The sequence below is a fragment of the Salmo trutta genome, chromosome 5, assembly GCF_901001165.1.
Source record: "Salmo trutta chromosome 5, fSalTru1.1, whole genome shotgun sequence".
In the NCBI taxonomy this organism is placed as follows: domain Eukaryota; kingdom Metazoa; phylum Chordata; class Actinopteri; order Salmoniformes; family Salmonidae; genus Salmo; species Salmo trutta.
In genome coordinates, this window is record NC_042961.1 from 33,304,922 (window position 1) to 33,324,831 (window position 19,910).

Consider the following 19,910-nt stretch of genomic DNA (forward strand, 5'->3'; position numbering starts at 1 on the left):
TTAGAAGAAGACAAAAATGTATGTTACCAATTGAATGACATCTATTGCAGGATAAATCAATGTTACAGTTTACATAGCTGGCCATATATGGATGTTACATTTTACTTTATGGATTGGATGTGTAGGCTTCTTCTAACCAATCACTTTCTACTACATATAACAATACGATTAAATTATATATTTACATTAAAAACCAAAGTCTATCAGAGTTCCAGTCATTCCAATAAATGTTATACCCCTTGATCTTCGTGTATAGGACTTGGAAATATGGACGTATAGATTAACCAAATTGTTTTACCTGAGCATCACCCCAAAACTAAGGACTAAATTAGCCAGCCTTACTCTGTTGTTTATGATTTTGTTGTAATGGAGGACTGATTGGGCTCATTGATTTGAGTTGAAAAATAAATGCTGTGCTCATGGAATGGCATGCTTTGAGCACTACTGAAGAAACAAGCCCCACTTGTGTTCCATATGCTCGGATCCGTACTGTGCAGCTGTTGCAAGAGGGCATTTTTCATTGGCTGTCCACTGGCTTCAAAAACAATGATTGACAGGCAGCTTAAACTTCTTGAATTCAACCATTATTCGGTTCAAATACACATTTAGATTTGTGAACAGCCATCCACAACAACCACAATCTGTAATTTGTATTTAACTAGGCAAGTCAGTTAAGAACAAATTCTTATTTACAATGACGGCCTACCCTGGCCAAACCCTAACCCGGACGACAATGGGCCAATTGTGCGCCGCCCTATGGGACTCCCAATCACAGCCGGTTGTGATACAGCCTGGAATTGAACCAGGGTCTGTAGTGACGCCTCTAGCATTGAGATGCAGTGCCTTAGACCTCTGTGCCACTCGGGAGGCGCAAATAGTGAAATCAGAGAGCAGCAGTGTGATTCACATCAATGCGATATGTTGACATCAATAGTAAATGATATCCGTATCGCCGTAGACTAAAGTACTGCTGTCATCTTTGCCTCCAAACATTTATTCAAGTTGGATAATCGTTGGATGCCGACAGCAGTTGCACCATTGGAAGACATTTGAACTGTAGCCTACAAAAGCCTATTCCTGCTCTTTTCCCCCGATCCATCAAACACATTTCGTGTGTCATCATAGTGGTCTCTGACTTGTGGTCAAACTCACTCAGGTGGAACAAACTTAAACTTGCACCTTTTTTCAAAGCTGATTTGAATGTCATTGAGAAAACAGAGAAGTGGCAAAGATTTGTTTTCGCAAACATCCTTTCTGAATTTAAAAGTAATTCTCGAAGTAATCATCTAGTTTTTCAAAAGTATCTGTAATCTGATTACAACATTTTGCTGGTAACGTAATGGATTACAGTTAACGTTTTTTGTAATCCCTTACATGTAACGGATTACATGTAATCCGTTACTCCCCAACCATGACGTTACATACTGTTCAAACACTTTGCGGGTCAAGGGTGGTTGAATTTAGTTTTCTGAACTGAAATCTTCTTGTCGCCAGAAGCCAATGGCTCGAGCATATATGGTTGGATCTGTTGGAATTCACTCTCCAGATCTTCCAAGGGAAGTAAATCTTCCTCGAGAATGTCATCAGACACAAAGCGGCTCTTGCTGGCAGAGACCACTTTGTAGCCCATTGTTCCTCCAGTGATGTGTGTTTGCTGTTGACAAAACTAGTATAAGCACAGATAGAACAATGAGCCAGATATTTCACAGGCTGTATAAATATGAAGCATCCGGTTGGCGTTTCCACTCACTACCAAATATGGTGTTGAGAGGAAGCCCAGTGGCCAGCAGTGGGAGAAGATGGAGTGAGATGAATTTGGCTGAAATTCTGCACATTTTCTCATCGATGAAACTTTTGATCTCCATAAAAAAAATGTTTTCCTAAACTATAATCTGTAAGAAACATAGTGGAGTGCATTTTGTGGACTTTACCCTTTGCTAAAGTTTCAAAAAATGGTGTTGTTTAGGAGTGCAATGTGAATTCAGTTATTGCAAACGGGCGCTTTATAGAGTAGCCATTCCCTAACGGAAATATGCAAATAAATGTAGAACACGCCAATAGGATCTCACGAGCTCGTGCTTAGCTGTGCCCACCTCCTTGCTTGTTCTGCCCACTATGATTGATTTGCTCCCATTGGAGACAACAGGCAATGGTCTATCTTGGGTTAGTTATACAAATCTTTGGTATAAGCCAGGACACGTACATGCCCACCTTTGCAATGTAATACCTGCCCTTGACCTTATGCCTGTCCATATGTGAAGGTGCAAGTAAATTACGTGATAAACGAGGTGAAAAAGAGGCTTAAGGCTGTCTAGTCATGTTGCTATCTGACTAGTTATAAAATCTGTTGATGTGTAAAGGGATCTGTAAGATATGGCGATTCGTTGTTGTATTTGCTTTGTGAAGGTGTTTTATGATTCTCCTTGTATGGAGGGTGGCTTTAGTAAATCACATGATTGATTGACCCTGCGGATTCGATGTCCGATGACACTGCCACCATTCTTATTTTCTTTCTTTCTTTCTTTCTCTCTCTCTCTCTCTCTCTCTCTCTCTCTCTCTCTCTCTCTCTCTCTCTTTCTCTCTCTCTCTCTCTCTCTCTCCATATCTCTCTCTCTCTCTCCATCCCTCTCTCTGGGTGGCAGGCACCTTAATCCAGTGAGACAGACCTGCTGATGCATGCCTGTCTTTCTGCAAGAGGACAGGAGGGAGGGATGTAGGAGTTAGAGAGAGCGAGAGAGAGGGTGTAGGTGTAGGAAAAAGAGAGGAAATCTGAGCGAAAGAGACATGGAGGGTAAGATAGAGTGATAGGCAGAGTGATGTCAGGGGATGTAGACATGGGGAGCAAGTCAGCTTCTCTTACCTGTGTTATGCTGTTGTGTTCCCGGGGCAATGGCCCTTGGCCTCCCAGCATACCCCTGTAGTACAACTGATAGGGGCTGAGGAGCACTCACACACACCACACACCCTCTCCTTTGTTCCGTGGGAGGTGCAGCAGACAGACTGTTGCAGCAGACCACACTTTCCTGCCAGTGTCACTTTACATTTGGCTTACGATCCCCCCCCCACACACACACACTTGATCACTCTCTACCACTCCTGGCCAGGTGTGTGTGCGCACGTATCTACGCGTGTATATGTGGCTTTCTTTGTTTCTATTGTGTTTGGGAGTTTGGATATTTTTGCAAAAAATGGCTCTCAAGGTAATAGCGTCCATTTTATGGGCTCCTGACCAATTGTCCTCTTTTGGGTATTCCTTTTGCGCTGATCGTAACTTTTTTTGTAGATAATGTTTCCATCATAATTTCCTATGATGGAAAAGAGCTTCTGGACATCATAACAGCTATCACTAACCTCGATTTGGACGAGGACTTCTACTTCAATGAGTCAGAGGCGAAAGACATATTTCTTATCCCGGACCAGGCCCAAATCCCCGACCCTCGAAGAAGGAGGAGACGGCTCTATAGAGGCTGGTGGCATGCCTGACGAGAATACATCGGAGCGTGGATGAATCGCCTCTACACTCTGTTCTATTGGAGAACGTGCAATCACTGCAGAATAAACTGGATGTGCTTCTTTCGAGACTATCCTATCAACGTGATCTAAAGAACAAGGACATGGTAAATATAAATCTAGCTGTTTTTTCTGAACATCAGCAGGACAGAACGGTGGCATCAGGGAAACTCAGCGGAGGGGGCTGTGTGCCTTTTTGTTAACTACAGCTGGTGTGCGATCTTTAATATTAAGGAAGTCTCAAGGTTCTGCTCGCTTGAGTTAGAATACCTCATGATAAGCTGTAGACCATACTATTTACCAAGAGAGTAAATAGTATGGATGATGATAAAGCCTACAGGGAGGAGGTCAGAGACCTGGCCTCAACGTCAGCAAGACAAAGGAGCTGATCATGGGCTATTGGAAATGGAGGGCCGAGGACCACCCCATCCACATCGATGAGGCTGTAGTGGAGCAGGCTGAGAGCTTCCTCAGTATCCACATTACTAAGGAATTATCATGGTCCACACACACCAATGCAGTCATGAAGAGGACACAACATTGCCTCTTCTCCCTCAGATTCATCATGGGCCCTCAAATCCTCAAAAAGTTATACAGCTGCGCAAATGAAAGCATCTTGACTGGCTGCATCACCGCTTGGCATGGCAACTGCTTGGCATCTGACCACGATGTGCTACAGAGGGTAGTGCACTCAGCCCAGTAAATCGCTGTGGCCGAGCTCCTTGCCATCCAGGACCTCTATACCAGACGGTGTCAGAGGAAAACATTGTCAAAGTCTCCACCCAAGTTATAGACTGACCATCTCCTTTGCATCAACAAGGGAGCTCCCCCCTCTCAACCTCTAATGAAAGGGAAAGATTGGCAACATCTAACTTATGGTGCTGATCTCTCCCATCATTTGGAGTTGAGGAAATGAGTCTTGGGTCTACACACTGAATTGTGTGAGACATGGACTCATCTTGACATTAGATCACTGTTGAGCTTTAAAAAAATATTATTTTGGGGCTCCCGAGTGGTGCAGCGGTCTAAGGTATTACAGCTCAGTGCTTGAGGCATCACTACAGACACCCTGGTTCGATTCCAGGCTGTATCACAGCTGGAAATTATTGGGAGTCCCATAGGGTGGCGCACAATTGGCCCAGCGTCGTCCGGGTTTCGCCGGTGTAGGCCGTCATAGTAAATAAGAATTTGTTCTTAACTGACTTGCCTAGTTAAATAAAGTTTAAATAACATATATATTTATTTTATCATACTGGGCTCTGTTATTTTCTAAGACACTTCTGTGTAGTTCTAAAATGTGAGGAATCAGTTGTTGTGAATGGCCAATCGTATTTCATTATTTCCCCAGTTACTACTTTGTTTAATTCTCATTGGTCAGATCTTGTTAATTAGTTGAGAAGAAAAAGAACATAGTTGAGTTGGTGCTTGGCTGCAAATGTGGCCAATTCATCATTAAATCTGCACAACAGTTATCTGTCTCAATTCAGTGTTTCTACATAGAGTCATCCATCCATCTTTTGAAGAACCCTTCATACTACAGAACTATGACTTTATGCCAATCTGTGTGCCTGTCTCTCCCTGGGTTCCAGAACACTCCAGTGGGCACCTCAGTGTACCAGGTGAATGCCACAGATCCAGACCAAGGCACAGGGGGAAGTGTGCTCTTCTCCTTCCAGCCCCCTTCTCCCTTTTTCTCCATCGATGGAGCCCGTGGTACGGTCACTGTCACCAGTGCTCTGGACTACGAGACCACCTCGGCCTACCAGCTCACTGTCAATGCCACGGTGAGGGAACACACAAAGTACAGATAAGATTACACACACAGTTTTTTTTTAAATAAAGTAACAAGGCAGGATGGTGTTCAGTAGGGCACAGTGTAATAATGTTTTAAAAATGAAAAGGAGCAAGTCCAGGTAATCCCTCCCTGTTTCAGTCTGTTTTCTTCCTAGTGAACATGACCAAGGTGTGACCATGCTTGTGTTTGTCTGCTCTCTCCATCAGGACCAGGATAAGAAGCGGCCTCTATCCAGTCTGTCTAACTTGGCAATCACCATCACTGATGTCCAGGACATGGACCCCATCTTCACCAACCTGCCCTACAGCACCAACATAGAGGAGGACGCCCCACTGGTCAGTAATACTCCTCCTCTCATCCCCCCTTTCTCTACTTCTCCATCTCCTCCCCCACCTTTTCTCCTTACCTGCCCTAAGGTACCAACACAGAGGACTCCTCCATGCCGGTCAGTAACACTCTGTCTCATCTCCCCCCGTCTCTGAACACCATCCAGTTTTGATTTCTAGTTGCCATATATTTTTCAATAGGGCTGTGATGTTTCACAAAAGTTCTGAAACGTTCTATTCTCATAGTTTCTACAGATTGTAATTTAAAGATACGTTTTTTTGCTAAGAGTATTATGTTATTGATTGATTGACTATGACTTCTCAGATAACTCTGCAAATAGCACTGCTGGGTAAGCTCCAGGTAAATGTAACAATTCTTCAGCCATTCCTGCGACCAAAAACAAGCTACATATGGACAGTATCAAAATAAATAATCTAATGATTCTGTCTCTGAGTTTTGAATCCGGCGTCATCTTGTTTATCAGTTCATAAACCATGTGCCTTGAAAACCAGCTATTTTGCAATCTGTATGGCTGTCCATTTTTTGGTCCTTAAATGAAACTTGTATACTTTTTTGTTTATCACAATTTTCTTTAGCCGATTTTGGTCTTTAATGCAGGGGCGACAGACAAGTTCCTCACTTTCTCCCCCTTCCTTTTGCCTCTTCCATTTTTGGTTGTAATATTGGACAGAGCAGATATTTCCATATATTTTTGTTAGCTCTATGTGTGACATAACTCCACCAGTCCGATGTATGATATAATTTCAAAGATTATACTGTTAAAAACATTTTTTCCCAACAAATTAGTATATTTGATAATAATTAGTATAAATAATTAGCATCAATGATTATATTTGAGTTTAACCATAATATTTGTTGTAGTATGTGTACTGTCTTGTCTGGTGGATTAAATTGAACTTGCAACCAACTTTCTATGGCTTGTTTTAAAAATAGCGATATTTTAGATATTTTATTTCATTTTTAAATAACCAATAGTGAGAGTTTGTAATCTGAATAAAGGGAAAAAGGCCATTCTTGAACACGGGGTGAGCCATTCTTACTAATCTGATAGAGAACCAGTTCTGATTTAGGTATAGCTTTTGTATGACTTTAGTGAGAGGTCTAATGCTTTAATATTTAATCATTTCTGCCCTCCGAATTCATATTAATTACATAAATAGGCCCGTTTAATTTTGCCAGGCTTGCCATTCCAAATAAAATTGAATATTTTTTGCTCATATCATTTAAAAAACAAGTTGTTAGGTGTAGGCAAGACCATAAGCAAGTAGGTAAACTGGGATATGACTAAAGAGTTAATCAGGGTGATTTTTCCACAAATAGACAGGTATTTTCCTTTCCATGGTAGCAAGATCTTATCTATTTTTGCTAACTTTCTATTAAAATGTACGAGTGATATCATTTATTTATATCGGGATATGAGTCCAGAGTATGTCCACTTCACTGTCAGACAATATTATTATAAACTACACAGTCATTTTTTAATGAACCAACACATAATATGATTATCATGATTTATCATGATTTTTTTGTAATCCAGAGAGGTTAGAAAATGTATCTAGATCCTCTATGATCCAAATTGTGGATTTAAATGAAAACATGAATCATCAGCATACAATGACACATTTGTTTTGAAGCCTTGGATTTCTAGCCCCTTGATATTATTGTTGGATCTGATTTTAGTAGCTAACATTTCGATAATAAACAGCCATAATAAACAGATGCAATGCTTTCAGAAAGTATTCAGACCCCTTGACTTTTTCCTCATTTGGTTACGTTACAGCCTTTTACAACCTACAGATTTTTGCAGTTTTTTAAAAATTATTTGATTGGAGTCCACCTGTGGTAAATGTAATTGATTGGACATGATTTGGAAAGGCACACACATGTCCATCATTCTTAAATAGAAGAAGTTTGGGACCACCAAGACTCTTCCTAGGGCTGGTTGCTCTGCCAAACTGAGCAATCGGGGAGAAGGCCTTAACCAGGGAGGTGACCAAGAACCTGATGGTCACTCTGACAGAGCTCCAGAGTTCCTTTGTGCAGATGGGAGAACCTTCCAGAAGGGCAACCATCTCTGCAGCACTCCACCAATCAGGCTTTTATGGTAGAGTGGCCAGACGGAAGCCACTCCTCTGTAAAAGGCACATGACATCTCGCTTGGAGTTTTCCAAAAGGGACTTAAAAGACTCTCAGACCATGAAAAACAAGATTCTCTGGTCTGATAAAACAAAGATTGAACTATTTGGCCTGAATGCCAAGTGTCAAGTCTGGAGGAAAACTGGCACCATCCCTACGGTGAAGTACGTGGTGGCAGCATCATGCTGTGGGGATGCTTTTCAGAGGTAGGGACTGGGAGAATAGTCAGGATAGAGGGAAAGATGAACAGAGCAAAGCGCAGAGAGATCCTTGATGAAAACTTGCTCCAGAGCGCTCAGGACCTCAGACTGGGGAGAAGGTTGACCTTCCAACAGGACAACGACAACTCTATGCACACAGACAAGACAGTGCAGGAATGGCTTCGGGACAAGTCTCTGAATGTCCTTGAGTGGCCCAGCCAGAGGCCGGTCTTGAACCCGATCTAACATCTCTGGAGAAACCTGAAAATAGCTGTGCAGCAATGCTCCCTGTCCAACCTGACAGAGCTGGAGAGGATCTGCAGAGAAGACTTCGAGAAACTCCCCAAATACAGGTGTGCCAAGCTTAAGTGTCATACCCACGAAGACTCGAGGCTGTAATCTGTGCCAATGGTGCTTCAACAAAGCACTGAGTAAAGGGTCTGAATACTTTTACTTTTATTTTAATATCTTTGAAAACATTTCTAAAAACATGTTTTTGAGTTGACATCATGGGGTATTGTGTGTAGATTGATGAGGATTTTTTAAAATCCATTTTGGAATAATGCTGTAACGTAACAAAATGTGGAAAAAGTTAAGGCCTGAATACTTTCCGAATGCACTGTAAATTCCAGTCATACTTTATAAAAAGCCTTTTCAAAGTCAGCTATGAAGACCAGGCCTAGTTAGTCAGGTTTTTCATAGTGTTCTATGTTTCCAGTACTTGTCTAATATTTTCACCAATGTATCGTCCATGTAAAAAACCTGTCTGATTAGGATGAATAATATCCGACAATACCTTTTTAATTCTATGTGCTATGCATTTTGATAGAATTTTTGCGTCACAACACTGAAGTGTAAGGGGCCTCCAATTTATTTATGGACTGGATCTGTAAGGGTCGACGCTGGAGACAAGAAGCAGGTACAGGGAGTGAACATTTAATAACCACGGACAGGAACAGACTATGGACAGCGTCTGGACAGGGGAAACGGAAACGACAATAATGCAGACGCTGGGATGAAACAGAGGAAACAGACAGACAGAGGGAAGGCAATCAAAACATGAAGGAGTCCAGGTGAGTCCAATGAGCGATGATGCGCGTAATGATGGTGACAGGTGCGCGTAATGGAAGGCAGCCTGGCGCCCTCGAGCGCCAGAGAGGGAGAGCGGGAGCAGGCGTGACAGGATCTTTATATTCACCACCTCGGTCCTGTTTCGGTAATATTAAAATCAAACATTCTTGTTGAATATATGATCATCTACAATTTGAATAGGAGTGGTTAAAATATGCTAATATTTGTCTTCTGAGTACATCAAAAAAGGATTGATATACCTCAACTGGTATGCCATGCAGCCCTGGAGTTTTCCTGGACTTAAAACCTCTTGAGACTCTCATCCCGTTAGCGGGATCATTTTCCAGCGAAAAACTCCTAGCGACATTAGCATAACGAAATTCAATATATATATTTTTTCAAATATAGGACTGTCTCATATCGTTTTATAGATACACCTCTCTTGAATCGACCCTTGCTGTCCGATTTCAAAAAGGTTTTACAGGAAAAGCACAATATTAGATTATGTTAGAGGAGTACATGGTAAAAGTAGCATCATATGAATTTTCCGACCAAGCACATGCATCACATATAACCAAAAAACAGCTAAATGCAGCACTAACCTTTTACAAACTTCATCAGATGACACACCTAGGACATCATGTTACACACAGCATGCAATCTTTTGTTCAATAAAGGTCATATTTCTATATAAAAACAGCATTTTACATCGGCACCTGACGTTGACTAACTATTTTCCCATAAAATGCGTCCCGGGAAACAGTGCTACAATTTTATAAATTACTATTCGAAAACATTTTTTTTTTTTATATTGTCAATCTAAGATTTATAGATGAATATCTCTTGAAAACACCCATCATAACAGATTTTAAATTAACTTTACAGGGTAATCACACTTTGAGATAAAAGGGGATGTGATACTCAGAAAATGAGCTAGAAAGCCTAGCTCGTCGCCATCTTGGAACAATCGCACATCACATCTGATCTTGTATAATATTGCCAATAATCCCTCACCTTTAGTTGTCTTCATCAGAAAGCACTTCCAGGAATCCCAGGTCCACGACAAATGTATTTTCGGTCGAAAAAGTCCATCCTTTATGTTCCATTAGCTTGCTGTTGTTAGCGCGTCAGAAGGCTCTAACCAAATGCTGATACGGGCGCGGGACTTGGCTAACGAAAAATGACTTTTTTCCCTCCTTTAGGTTCGTTCAAACATGTCAAACGTTGTATAACATTAATGTTCAGGGCCTGTTTCAACAAGAGAGCCAATAAGATTCGAGTGGGACAATTTCATTGTGTTTCAAAACGTTTCCAAAGGTGGGGGCAGACACGGCCGCCGACGTCACAATGCTGATGGCCCTCCTACTGTGACCAATTGCCACATCGTCTCCTACACTGAGTTTCGACAGCAGAAGCCTCAAAACACTTTGTAAAGACTGGGGACATCTAGTGGAAGCACTGGAAAGTGCTCAATTATCATTTTTTCACGTTGTGAATTACAGGGAAGGCTGTGAAGTCGAGTCCACAATTCAGAATCCCACTTCCTGGTTCAATCGGTCTCAGGGTTTTGACTGCCATACGAGTTCTGTTATACTCACAGACACCATTCAAACAGTTTTAGAAACTTTAGGGTGTTTTCTATCCATATAAAATAAGTATATGCATGTCCTAGCTTCTGAGTTTGATTAGTAGGCCGTTGAAAATGGGAACGAATTTTTTCCAATATGCGCTGTGGCGCCCCCAGTGGTAGGATATACGCAAGAGGTTAACCTCTATGGGCTAGGTGGGCGTCCCACCTACTCAACAGCCAGTGTAATCCCGTGGCGCGATATTCAAATACCTTAGAAATGCTATTTCTTCAATTTCTCAAACATATGACTATTTTACACCATTTTAACCTGTTGGGGCTAGGGGGCAGTATTTGCACGGCCGGATAAAAAACATACCCGATTTAATCTGGTTACTACTCCTGCCCAGTAACTAGAATATGCATATAATTGTTTGATTTGGATAGAACACACCCTAAAGTTTCTAAAATTGTTTGAATGGTGTCTGTGAGTATAACAGAACTCATTTGGCAGGCCAAAACCTGAGAAGATTCCAAACAGGAAGCGCTCTCTCTGACCATTTCATGGCCTTCTTGATCATCTCTAACCAAAACAGGGGATCTCTGGCATGACGTGACATTTTCTAACGCTCCCATAGGCTCTCAGAAGGCGCCAGAAAGCTGAATGGTGGCTTTGCAGACCCTGGCTGAAAAACATTAGCGCATTTTGTAAGTGGTCGATCTGAGAACAATGAGACTGGGGCGCGCGTGCCCGAGCTGACACCATGTTTATTTTCTCTCTCTTTGAACGAAAACAACCACTCCCGGTCGGAATATTATCGCTTTTTTACGAGAAAAATGGCATAAAAATTGATTTTAAACAGCGGTTGACATGCTTCGAAGTACGGTAATGGAATATTTAGAAATCTTTTGTCACGAAACGCGTCGGGCGCGTCACCCTTCTTTACCCTTCGGATAGTGTCTTGAACGCAAGAACAAAACGCCGCTATTTGGATATAACTATGGATTATTTTGAACCAAACCAACATTTGTTATTGAAGTAGAAGTCCTGGGAGTGCATTCTGACGAAGAACAGCAAAGGTAATAACATTTTTCTTATAGTAAATCTGACTTTGGTGAGGGCTAAACTTGGTGGGTGTCTAAATAGCTAGCCCTGTGATGCCGGGCTATCTACTTAGAATATTGCAAAATGTGCTTTCACCGAAAAGCTATTTTAAAATCAGACATAGCGAGTGAATATAGGAGTTCTGTATCTATAATTCTTAAAATAATTGTTATGTTTTTTGTGAATGTTTGTCGTGAGTAATTTAGTAAATTCACCGGAAGTGTTCGGTGGGAATGCTAGTCACATGCTAGTCACATGCTAATGTAAAAAGCTGGTTTTTGATATAAATAGGAACTTGATTGAACAAAACATGCATGTATTGTATAACATAATGTCCTAGGTGTGTCATCTGATGAAGATCATCAAAGGTTAGTGCTGCATTTAGCTGTGGTTTTGGTTTATGTGACATTATATGCTAGCTTGAAAAATGGGTGTCTGATTATTTCTGGCTGGGTACTCTGCTGACATAATCTAATGTTTTGCTTTCGTTGTAAAGCCTTTTTGAAATCGGACAGTGTGGTTAGATTGACGAGAGTCTTGTCTTTAAAGGCGTTAATTGCATCAAGAAGTTCCTCCTCTGTAATTTGGCCTTCACATGAGTCTTTTTGTACAGTTGTTAATTTAACATTATTATTCTTAATTTTAAATGTTATTGTTTTTGTTATCGTTTTCACGCCCTTTTCTCCCCAATTTCGTGATTGCGATCTTCTCTCATCGCTGCAACTCCCTAATGGGCTCGGGAGAGGCGAAGGTCGAAGGTCGAATCCTCCGAAACATGACCCGCCTAACCGCTTTTCTTAACCTCTCTAGGACCGGCGGGACGAATTCGTCCCACCTACGTAACAGCCAGTTGAATCCTGTGGCGCGATTTTCAAATACCTTTGAAATGCTATTACTTCAATTTCTCAAACATATGACTATTTTACAGCTATTTAAAAGACAAGACTCTCGTTAATCTAACCACACTGTCCGATTTCAAAAAGGCTTTACAACGAAAGCAAAACATTAGATTATGTCAGCAGAGTACCCAGCCAGAAATAATCAGACACCCATTTTTCAAGCTAGCATATAATGTCACAAAAACCCAGAAGACAGCTAAATGCAGCACTAACCTTTGATGATCTTCATCAGATGACACACCTAGGACATTATGTTATACAATACATGCATGTTTTGTTCCATCAAGTTCATATTTATATCAAAAAACAGCTTTTTACATTAGCATGTGACGTTCAGAACTAGCATAACCCCCGCAAACTTCCGGGGAATTTACTAACAATTTACTAAATTACTCACGATAAACGTTCACAAAAAGCATAACAATTATTTTAAGAATTATAGATACATTACTCCACTATGCACTCGATATGTCGGATTTTAAAATAGCTTTTCGGATGAAGCACAATTTGCAATATTCTGAGTAGATAGCCCGGCATCACAGGGCTAGCTATTTAGACACCCACCAAGTTTAGCCTTCACCAAAATCACATTTACTATTAGAAAAGTTTGATTACCTTTCCTGTTCTTCGTCAGAATGCACTCCCAGGACTTCTACTTCAATAACAAATGTAGGTTTGGTCCAAAATAATAGTTCCAAGAGCGACGTTTTGTTCGTGCGTTCTAGACACTATCCCAATGGTAAATAACGGTCACGCGCACGGTGCATTTCGTGACAAAAGATTTCTAAATATTTCATTACCGTACTTCGAAGCATGTCAACCGCTGTTTAAAATCAATTTTTATGCCATTTTTCTCGTAAAAAAGCGATAATATTCCGACCGGGAATCTGCAATTAGGTAAACAGCTGAAAGAAAATACTGCACGGGTTCGAATCGGGCACGCGCCTAATTCCATTGTCCTCTGATAGACAACTTGGCAAAGGCGATTATGTGTTTCAGCCTGAGGCTGCCTCATCATCGTTCAGGTTTTTCCCGGGCTCTGAGAGCCTATTGGAGCCGTAGGAAGTGTCACGTTACAGCTAAGATCCTGACTCTTCAATAAACAGAAGCAAGAACAACAACACCTTGTCAGACAGGCCACTTCCTGCATGAAATCTTCTCAGGTTTTTGCCTGCCATAGGAGTTCTGTTATACTTACAGACACCATTCAAACAGTTTTAGAAACTTTAGGGTGTTTTCTATCCAAAGCCAATAATTATATGCATATTCTAGTTACTGGGCAGGAGTAGTAACCAGATTAAATAGGGGACGTTTTTTATCCAGATGTGAAAATACTGCCCCTTTCCCAAAGAAGTTAACACAGTTAACACCTGCCCGCTTAACCCAGAAGCCAGCTGCACCAATGTGTCGGAGGAAACACCGTTCAACTAACGCCCTATGCGACTCCAGGCTGTATTGATGCTGCAAGACTGCAATGCAGTGCCTTAGACCGCTGCGCCACTAGGGAGGCAAATTTTACATTATTAATAGAAAAAAATCCTTACAATTAACTTCGGTTAGTGGAGATAGAGGAAACTCAAACGAAAACATATACTTGATAAGGAACCCTCTAAAATGACATACCTAAATCTAACTGCCGGTAGCTCAAGCCCTGAAGCAAGAATATGCATTTTCTTGATACCATTTGAAAGGAAATACTTAGAAGTTTGTGGAAATGTGAATAGGCGAATAATAACACCTTAGATCTGGTAAAAGATAATACAAAGAAAAAAACAACAATTCTTATGTATTTTTGTACCATCATCTTTGAAATGCAAGGCCATAATGTATTATTCCAGCCCAGTTGCAATTTAGATTTTGTCCGCTAGATGGCAGCAGTGTATGTGCAAAGCTTTAGACTGATCCAGTGAACCATTGCTTTTCTGTTAAAATTGTTGTATCAATACTGCCCACATGTGCCTAATTGGTTTATTAATAACTTTTCAAGTTCAAAACTGTGCACTCTCCTCAAACAATAGCATGGTATTCGTTCACTGTAATAGCTTCTGCAGATTGGACAGTGCAGTTAGATTAACAAGAATTTAAGCTTTCTGCCAATATCAGATATGTCTATGTCCTGGGAAGTTTTCTTGTAACTTACAACCTCATGCTAATCGCATTAGCCTACGTTAGCTCAACCATCCCATGGACGGGACACCAATCCTGTTAAAGTTCTTTGCTTCCTTTTTAAAAATATTGTTTGGTGAATTATTTTTGCAAGCATTTTTATGTTGAAGATAAAAAAAATGGAAAAATTTATTTTCCCCAATATTCCATACAGTTTGCTTCATTTTTATAATATATTACTCTTGATCTTTCTTGAACAAGTTATTTTTGTTCTTCCCCTAACTTATTCTGTGCCTCTTTGGTACAGTTTTTATTGCTACCTATCAATACTGTTAGGCCCTCTATTTCATTTGTTAATATGAACTCTTTTGACCTAAATTGCTTTTGTTTGAAGATGAGTTTTGAATTGTTGGCCTCTAAAGTCACATTTCAATTTACATTATAGTCATTTAGCAGACACTCTTATCCAGAGCGACTTACAATAGTGAATGCATACATTTCATACATTTTTTAACATACTGGTCCCCCGTGGGAATCGAACCCACAACCCTGGCGTTACAAACACCATGCTCTACCAACTGAGCCACTCTGGACACGTTTAAAGGTGTTCCCTTTATTTTACTTAACCATCTCCTCCTCTGCCTCTCCTTTTCCTCTTATCTGTCCATCAGTGAGATTGTTAGCAGGAGACTGAGGTTAGACTGAGTCAATTTGGGAGACCGATATCTATCTTTCTCTCTCACTCTCTCGCTCACTCTCTCTCGCTCTCTTTATTTTCGTCTCTCTCTCTCGCTCTGTCTCTCTTCGTCTCTCTCTCTCGCTCTGTCTCTCTTCGTCTCTCTCTCTCGCTCTGTCTCTCTTCGTCTCTCTCTGTCCGTCTGTCCGTCCCTCCGTCCCTCCCTCCCTCCCCCAGGTCCCCAACAGAAGCATTAGGTAAGGGGTGAATGCAATTGCAGCGTGAGATTTACATTGTGCTTTCTCCATTGTGAGGCCTCTATCAAAGGTCATCCAGGCCAGGATTTATCTCTGAGACCCACAGGAGATCCGAGCCACAAATTTACTCACCATGTCACCACCCCATATGCCCAGACTGCCGGGCTAGAAAGGGAGGGGCAGTGTGTGTCTCCTCTCTCATTCAGAGGGAAGAGGGAATATGGGGCTCACAGAGTATATTGTCTTCATGGAGAGCTACTGGATGGGTTTGGCTTTTGCTCCAGCCCTACACTAACACACCTGATTCAGCTAATGTAGGTCCTGAGGAGTAGCTGATTAGTAGAATCAGGCATGTTAGAATAAAGTTGGAACAAAATCCTGCACACCCAGTCTGTCCCCTCTGTTACAGTACTCCCTCTCACTCCCCTCCTCTCTGTGTCTGTCTGTCTGTCCGTCCGTCCGTCCGTCCGTCTGTGTGTATCCATCTTGACTGTGCTCATGATGCTTAGAGTTTTACTAAATGGGGTCGCTTTTCTGGTTCACGTTAATGGTTGTTCACTAGTACATGACGTTTCTCACTGCCTCCCTCTTTTCCCTCTCTAACTGCACTACCCAGTCCTTCTCTCTTACCCTCTCTTACTCGATCCCTCCCCCTCTCTCTGTCCCATCCTTCACTACCTTCCTCCCTCTGTACCTTCTCTAAGTGCTCTCCCCTGTACCTCTCTCTTCTCCATCTCCCTCTTTGTCCTCTCTCTGTCTTCCTCCCTCCTATGTTCCCTCAACTCCTCTCTCTGTCCCCCTCTTCCCCTCTCTGTCCCCTCTCTCTGTCCCTCTCTCGTTCCCTCCATCACTTCTTCTATCTGCCCCCTCTCAGTCCCCTATCTCATGCCCTCTCTTATTCCCTCCCTCACTCCGTCTACTCCCTTACTCCCTCCCTCTCTCTGTCCCCCCGCTAACTGAACTATCCTGTCTCTCTCTCTCTTACCCTCTCTTACTCCAACACTCTGTTCCCTCTCTCACTCCCTATCTTTTACTCGCCCTTCTTCCAATCTCCCTCACTCCTTTTCTCTGTCCCATTCCCAGCTGTGCTGCTTGGGTCCCCTCTCTCTTTCTCCCCTCTTCCTCCATCTGTTCTCTCTGTCCCCTCTCTATGTCCCATCTCTCTGTATGCCCCCTGAATTCCTCCCTCTCTCTGTCCCCTCTAACTGCACTACCCTGTCTGTCCCTCTATCTGACCCTCTATTACTCCCCCTTCCATCATTCCATCCCCTCCCTCCCTCCCTATCTCTCTCCCCTCTCTAACTGTCATATCCTGTCCCTCTCACTATCCCCCTCTCCCCACCGTTCCCCTCTCTGCCCATTCACTCTCTCTTTCTCTATCCCCTTTTCCTACTCCCTTGCTCTGTCCCATCTCTAAATGCACTGCCCACCCCCGGCCCCCTTCCTGTCCTCCCTCCCTCCCTCTCCCTCACTCCTTACCTCACTAACTCCCTCTGTCCCTCTCTTTGTCCCCTCCCCACACCACACAACTCCATCCCTCTCCTAGTACCCTCTATGCGGTGCAGTAGTGAAATGTCAAGTGCTACATTTGCATGCATATTAACGGGGTGTGACGGAGGCGAAGCCTGGTGTCTCCCAGACTCTCCGATTCATCAGCTGTCACAGCGAAGGTCAGGGGGAGAGAAAGATAGAGGTAGGAAGAGATAAAGGGAAGAGATGAGGGAGAGAGAGAAGAGGGAGAAAAAAGGTAGAGGAAAGAGGAGAGAGGGAGAAGGGAAGAAAAGAGGGAGCGGGAGAAAGGGAGAAAGAGGGGGAGGGAGAGAAAGGAAGAGAGAGGGAGAGAGAGAGAGGGAAGGGAGAAGGGGGGGCAGAGGGAACATGGGGCTCACAGAGTATCTTGTCTTCATGGAGAGCTACTAGATGGGTTTGGCTTTTGCTCCAGCCCTACACTAACACACCTGATTCAGCTAATGTAGGTCCTGAGGAGTAGCTGATTAGTAGAATCAGGCATGCTAGAATAAAGTTGGAACAAAATCCTGCACACCCAGTAGCTCTCTCTCTCTCTCTCTCTCTCTCACACACACACACACACACACACACACACACACACACACACACACACACACACACACACACACACACACACACACACACACACACACACACACACAGAGAGAGAGAGACATATACATACACATGCACACACACACAGCCATCCAACCACCCACCCACCCACCCACCCACACTTGTCCCTCTGTGGCCTGATAGTGATGTGATGAACTGGATAATAAAAGCACTTAGCTACAGCGCCACTGAAACACAGACAGACATCCACTATGCTGTACATGCAATATGCTTACACACACAGTCCTGCCCTAACATCATATTCTAACTGGCATCTGTCATTTTCAGTTTGCTAGTTGTTATGTCTCGTGAGTTTCATAACCCTGTCTTTATAGCAATTCAATAATGATGAGACGGTGGACAGGAATCAGTTCAACCAATTATCTAGAACGTGCTCATTTCAACATTTAGAACCCCTATGATGCTCTGCGGCACAACCCCAATACATCATCTCATCCCCTCCTACTTTATTTGTCCCTATTTTGAGCAACAGTCCTGGAAGGGGACCATGAGCCCCTAGGTGATGACTTCTGGGTCAGGGTGTCACCCAGTAACAGTTTTGGTCCACTCAAATAAAATAAAAGTCACAACTGTTGGTTCTGTCGGTGTTGGTTTATTCATCAGTAACTGATCTGTGTGCTGTCTCCAGATAACGTCCTCTGCAGTAACAACATAGTAGTTACATAGGTGTTACTATACATGGTAATAAGGTTGTTGAGCTATCAGTTATTACACAGTTGGAACAAGGAATGTGTGATTACACATCCACTTGCTGAATGTGTAATTACTGATGTTATTACATGTTTTCTTGTTCCAGTATGTAAGTAATGTTTTGCAATTACATGTTTGAAAGTCACCTGTGAATTAGCATGTTAAGCGGGATCGATATGACGACAGCCAGTGAAAGTGCAGAGCGGAAAATTCAAACAACAAAAATCTCATAATTGAAATTCCTCAAACATACAAGTATTATACACCATTTTAAAGCTTTACTTCTTGTTAATCCAGCCACAGTGTCTGATTTCAAAAAGGCTTTACGGCGAAAGCAAACCATATGATTATGTTAGGTCAGCGCCTACACACACAAAAACACAGCCATTTTCCACCCAAAGAGAGGAGTCACAAAAAGCAGAAATAGAGGAAAAATGAATCACTAACCTTTGATGATCTTCATCAGATGACACTCATATGACTTCATGTTACACAATACATGTATGTTCGATAAAGTTCATATTTATATCCAAAAATCTCAGTTTACATTGGCACGTTATGTTCAGTAATCTTTTGCCTCCAAAAACATCCGGTGATTTTGCAGAGAGCCACATCAATTTACAGAAATACTCATCATAAATGTTCATGAAAATACAAGTGTTATACATGGAACTTTAGATAAACTTCTCCTTAATGCAACCTCTGTGTCAGATTTCAAAAAAGCTTTACCGAAAAAGCAATAATCTGAGTACGGCGCACAGACACAAAACATGCCATACAATATATCTGCCATGTTGGAGTCAACAATAGTCAGAAATAGCATTATAAATATTCACTTAGCTTTGATGAACTTCATCAGAATGCACTCCCAGGAATCCCAGGTCCACAATAAATGTTTGTTTTGTTCGATAAAGTCCATCCTTTATGTCCAAATACCTCCTTTTTGTTCGCGCCTTCAGTTCACAAATCCAAATTCAGGATGCGTATGTCAGACGAAAACTCAAAAATGTCCATTACAGTTCGTAGAAGCATGTCAAACGATGTATAGAATCAATCTCTAGGATGTTTTTATTGTAAATCCGCAATAAAGTTTCAACCGGAGAAATCCTTTGCCTTCAGAAATGCAATGGAACTGAGGCACCTCTCACGTGAGTGCGCATGCTTGAGGCTCATGCCCTGCTGGCAGTGTTCTGACTCCAGGAGCTCTTATTCATCCCTACTTCACAGTAGAAGCCTCAAACAAGGTTCTAAAGACTGTTGACATCTAGTGGAAGCCTTAGGAAGTGCAACATGACCCGACAGACACTGTAGTTTGAATAGGGAATTAATTGAAGTGCTACAGACCACTTCCTGTTTGGATTTCTTCTCAGATTTTTGCCTGCCATATGAGTTCTGGTATACTCAC

At 42.1% G+C, this 19,910-nt stretch overlaps 1 protein-coding gene across 1 annotated transcript in view; it reads left to right on the forward strand.

Moving 5' to 3' along the window:
* The window catches only part of LOC115194080 (cadherin-23-like), a 752,381-nt gene that overhangs the window by 312,067 nt on the left and 420,404 nt on the right, over nt 1–19,910 (forward strand). The window contains exons 7-8 of the mRNA XM_029753428.1: nt 5,100–5,294; nt 5,512–5,640. Coding sequence (XP_029609288.1) covers nt 5,100–5,294; nt 5,512–5,640 — 324 coding nt within the window. The remainder of the gene's footprint in view (nt 1–5,099; nt 5,295–5,511; nt 5,641–19,910) is intronic.